Source organism: Gadus morhua, chromosome 16 (genome assembly GCF_902167405.1).
Source record: "Gadus morhua chromosome 16, gadMor3.0, whole genome shotgun sequence".
In the NCBI taxonomy this organism is placed as follows: Eukaryota; Metazoa; Chordata; class Actinopteri; order Gadiformes; family Gadidae; genus Gadus; species Gadus morhua.
The window spans coordinates 11623148-11628147 of NC_044063.1; the positions used below are offsets into that span (position 1 = coordinate 11623148).

At 47.9% G+C, this 5000-nt stretch overlaps 1 protein-coding gene across 2 annotated transcripts in view; it reads left to right on the plus strand.

Annotated features, from left to right (window-relative positions):
• The window catches only part of p2ry1 (purinergic receptor P2Y1), a 4994-nt gene extending 248 nt beyond the window's left edge, over positions 1-4746 (plus strand). Inside the window, exons 1-2 of one of the 2 annotated variants that reach the window (XM_030381464.1) lie at positions 1-416; positions 718-4746. The exon at positions 1-416 is cut by the window's left edge and continues 248 nt beyond it. In XM_030381464.1, the coding sequence (XP_030237324.1) occupies positions 751-1809 (1059 nt within the window). In that variant the 5' untranslated portion in view covers positions 1-416; positions 718-750 and the 3' untranslated portion in view covers positions 1810-4746. Of the gene's footprint in view, positions 421-717 lie in introns of both variants that reach the window. The other variant, XM_030381463.1, reaches the window with a different exon arrangement.
• Positions 4747-5000: the final 254 nt, after the last annotated feature.

A 5000-nucleotide genomic window follows, 5' to 3' on the forward strand; every position in this document is an offset into this window, starting at 1 on the left:
AGCGAGCGAGCAGGAAGGAGGAAGGAAAAGGAAAGGAAAGGAGAGCGCTGGGTCTTGGAATGGGACGCGCTCCAGGAGATCTCGTTGGCGCGCAGTTCCCCTTTCCTCGGTTCGTCCAGTGCTCCGCGGAGCCCCTCTCTACAAGTCCTGTTCCCATGCCAGAGCACGCAGCTGTCTATCTGTCTCTCTCTACTACTGCTGTTGTGAGGAAATGTCTTCCGTGACGAATGGCATATACTTTTCTCCTTTTGAAGTGTAAGCGCACAACCCTGGACGCGGGTGAACTTTTAATGGACAGATCGACAACGTTTCCGACCTGCGGGACAGAGAATACACCTGACGGTTTGGTGAACGAAATCACTGCAAACCGGGACGTTTAGGTTATTAGGAATGTGGAAAACAAGTCCGGGTCAACGGTGGGTGAGTGTTGCAGTTATTGGTTGCGTTGTGTTTTGTTTTATATAAGTAAACAAGTGCGGTCTTGTGCAAGCGAATAATTCAGCGATTTCCCCCTTGGAGCGCGAATAACCGCAGCTCCACCACGTAGTCTGCCACTGTGTGTTATTCATTAATACCTCACTCACCTTATCTTCAACCTTCTCGTGATTGCATGTTAACAGCGACATAAAAATTACAATAATATTACTTAATAATAATAATAATAATAATTAAATAATTATGTAATTATAAACTTGTGTATTAATCTCACCCACGCAGTGAATCAACCGTCAGTTCCCCCCGACTCCAACCATGACCACTGGCCTGAACCTGACTTCCCTGCTGAACGTCACCGAGCTACACAACCAAAGCCGAGGATGTTCCCTGACCAAGAGCTTCCAGTTCTACTACCTGCCCACCGTCTACATCATGGTGTTCCTGACGGGGCTGGTGGGCAACAGCCTGGCTATCTGGATGTTCGTGTGCCACATGCGCCCCTGGAGTAGCATCTCCGTGTACATGTTCAACCTGGCGCTGGCCGACTTCTGCTACGTGCTCTCGCTGCCCTTCCTCATCTTCTACTACTTCAACAAGACCGACTGGATCTTCGGCGACGTCATGTGCCGCCTGCAGCGCTTCATCTTCCACGTCAACCTGTACGGCAGCATCCTCTTTCTCACCTGCATCAGCGTGCACCGCTACAGCGGCGTGGTGCACCCGCTCAAGTCCCTGGGCCGGCTCAAGAAAAAGAACGCCGTGATCAACAGCGCCCTGGTGTGGGTGGTGGTGATCGTGGGCATCTCGCCCATCCTGTACTACTCCCGGACGGGGCCGAAGCGCAACGCCACCACCTGCTACGATACCACCACGGAAGACGAGCTGCCGGGCTACTTCATCTACAGCATGTGCATGACTGTGTTCGGCTTCTGCATCCCCTTCCTCATCATCCTCGGCTGCTACGGCATGATCGCCAAGGCGCTGATCAGCAACGACATGAACAACGCGCCGTTGCGCCGCAAGTCCATCCACCTGGTGATCATCGTGCTGGCCGTGTTTGCCATCTCCTACCTGCCCTTCCACGTCATGAAGAACCTCAACATGAGGGCCAGGCTGTACTTCCAGAGCCCCGATATGTGCGACTTTAACAACCGGGTGTACGCCACCTACCAGGTGACGCGCGGCCTGGCCAGCCTCAACAGCTGCGTGGACCCCATCCTGTACTTCCTGGCCGGGGACACCTTCCGGAGGAAGCTGTCGCGCGCCACCAAGAAGAACTCCAGGAAGGGCGACGGCCAGCCACACTCCAAGAGCGAAGAGACGGCACTCAACAGCCTGGCGGAGCATGGGGAGAACGGGGACAGGAGGCTCTGACCTGGGCCAAGACATAAGCCAGGACCTGGGCCCGGACATAGGCTGGGACATGGACTCTGAACTGGGGTCTGACCTGGGCCGGACATGGGCCTGGACATAGGCTAGGACCTGGGCTAGGAAATGGGCCCGGACCTGGTCTGGGACATGGGCTAGGACGTGGGCCTAGACTTTGGCCTGGACTTGGGCCCCTGACTTTGGCACTGACCTAGGCTTGGACCTAGGCCTGGACCTGGGGCTGGACTTTGGCCTGGACATTGGCCCGTAAGAGGGCCAGGACCTGGGCTCTGAACTAGGCCCGGACCTGGGAGCTGACCTAGGCCGGGACCCATGGGCCCTGATCTGGATCCAGTCCTGGGCCTGAACATAGTCTTGTGGGGTGTGTGTGTTTGCAACATATTAGGTCTGCATATTTGTGGCCTCCCGATATGCACAGTACTGTTGTGTATGGTGCAGGCAACAGATGTATCTCTGTTGTGTGCGTGTGAACAGATGAATCTCACATCCAGCTCTTGATTTCTATAGTTGCTATCTATGATCTGTAAAATGCACCTTGGGTTTTGTTAAATATTGTATGATTTTAGCAGAAAAAATGGATGTCATTTTTCCGACGCATCGATGATAATGTTAGTGACGATGTTTGATTGACCATTACTTGGGACAGCCTTCAGTTATGTATTTATAAATCTGTCCCCTTAATACTTCTTATCCTTACCATACCATTTCTAATTCCCTTATCCTCAAACAACCCCTAAAGACGTATCCCATTTTACCATGACGATTATGCCGTCATTACATTAACCTTGACAAAATCATGAGCTTGAAGCATTCCCAAAGTTTAATCGTTGGATATTACTGCTATTCAAATACCTTTTGAGAATATCAGAAAATTACCCATTTTTCATTCTGCTTCAAATTTGACTTTCTAAGTGTGATCAAGTTCCATACTTAACATACCTCAAACAGCGTTGCCAAGCATCAGTGTTGCAGATGTGCGGGGGAGGGCTGGAGGAGAGGGGGGGGGGGGGGGGGGTACAATGCATAGTTTCTAAATAATAATTGATCTAGCTGTTGATTAAAACAGATGTGTAATTTGATCCAGGAGTACAAACGGTCCTACTATGAAGGATTCTGCTGATCAAAGCAAGAGGCCCAAAGGGATTTGTTGTATGTTCTGGACAATAATGTAAGTCTGGCCTCGAGTTAAGTTAATCTTTCTGCCCTGCACTAAACCCAATATATTCCTAAACAGAAGAAAGACGTATATTACCAACCAGATGAAAGATAGAAAGCGGTCTACCTATTAATCTTGAGTCCCTGCACTTCATAAAATCTGGGGTACGGTCAAACTACGGGCAAAACATTTTGGATAATGGGACTTTTCAGAAATCCGTAGGCAGCAGAACCGACTATGGAAAATGAAAAATGTAACCTCTTCTTATTTTAACACACGATTTTAAACCTATGGTTAACATGCATGTAACCTCCCCCTGGCGGCCTTATATTACACATTACCTTTCCCTTGGGGAAAAATAGATGAAGGGGAAAATTTTGATACTCAAAAAAATATAGAAAGGTCAGCTGGTGGAGAGGGGGGAGGTGCTGGACCTGTATCAACATCTGCTTTCTATTCTTAAGAAATACAAGATGAAAATGTTCTATGTTTTCGTATAGGGTGTCATACAAAATGCTGTGGGAGCCAATTCATATAAACTGGTTGGATGCCCCCACATTGATTGAATTGCCTGTGTATAGAAACATCACCTAGAGGCTAGAAGTGTTGAAACGAATAAAGAAAAACAAAAATAGCTAACAATAGTCACTGACTTTCAGATTGATGATAACCGTGTATTTCCGTGCGTAATTGTTTCAAATGAAAGCAGCCTACTTTACAAATACCTTCATGTACTGTAAGCTTCGACCCGTCACTCTCCTCAGCAGGCCTTGTCCTGTCGTCTGTGGTTGTGCTGAATCTGTTGGAGTTTAACCTCACTATAACAGAATGAATGATTAATAGGTTGCCTGTTCCCTTGATCCTCCGTTTATTAACATGATGTGATAAGGAGCCGCCATGTGACGTGTCTCGCTGAAGAGACACATTTGGTGTGATCAATAACTTCAAGGCAGGCATGGGTTTAATGGTGTGTGTGTTTGTGTGTGTGTGTGTGTGTGTGTGTGTGTGTGTGTGTGTGTGTGTGTGTGTGTGTGTGTGTGTGTGTGTGTGTGTGTGTGTGTGTGTGTGTGTGTGTGTGTGTGTGTGTCAGTGTGTACGGTACTGTACGCGGTGTCAGCAGGGAAATGCAATAGTCCACTGGTTCTCAAACTGTGGTAGGCCTACGCGATGCGCTACGAGTGGTACGCAGAAGGATTTTCCCAACAAAAGAAAAAATATACATTTGGAGGTCCTCTTCTTCTCCAGTGTTCTATTGAATAGACCACTCGGAGGAGGAGGACCTCCAGACATGGTAATGCACTATAGCCTTCTGCTGCGCCGTCAAACTCCTTTCCCGCTGATTCCCTGTCTGTTACGGGAGGACACAAGTGGGGAACAGGGGAGGACTGGGCAGGAGTAACGCGGTATGCCCGGTATGACAGACCCTTTGATGTATGATGTATTGGTTAAAGTCAGCCTGCTAACACAAGATGATTCGTTCTTTGCTCCAGTGCCTCCAGTTGCTCATGTATTGTGCTACGATGTCGCCGTAATGTGTGGCCCCGAGGAAGTGAAGTGAAGTGAAAAAATGAAAATGTCCGGTATATAACACTGTAATGAATGTCTAAACGTGTTCTGTGCGTAACGTTGTGGCGTGGGAAACGTGTCCACGTGCAGTTGTTATTGTTTTGTGTCGAGTTTCAGAGGCTCTGACTGATTCTAGCTGTTGTTGCATGAGTCCTCTGTCAGAGGCCATTAAAGGAACTTTAACAGATGTCTAACCACAACGCGTGACTTGAGTTTTGTTTGTTTTCTTTATGCTTTAAATTGTTCAATGCACCACAGAAGCACTGTTTCATGTGTATTTAGAGAACAACAGCCTTTGGTCTCTTGGATCAGGTTGGTGGTTGAATAATCACCCAGTGAACTTCAAGATAGGGTTGCAATCATGAGTCGTTCGATGTCGATTACTTCATAAACAGGATTTATCTAATCAGATTTTTGTAATCGATTAACCGTTTTACAAAACCGGTCATTTATC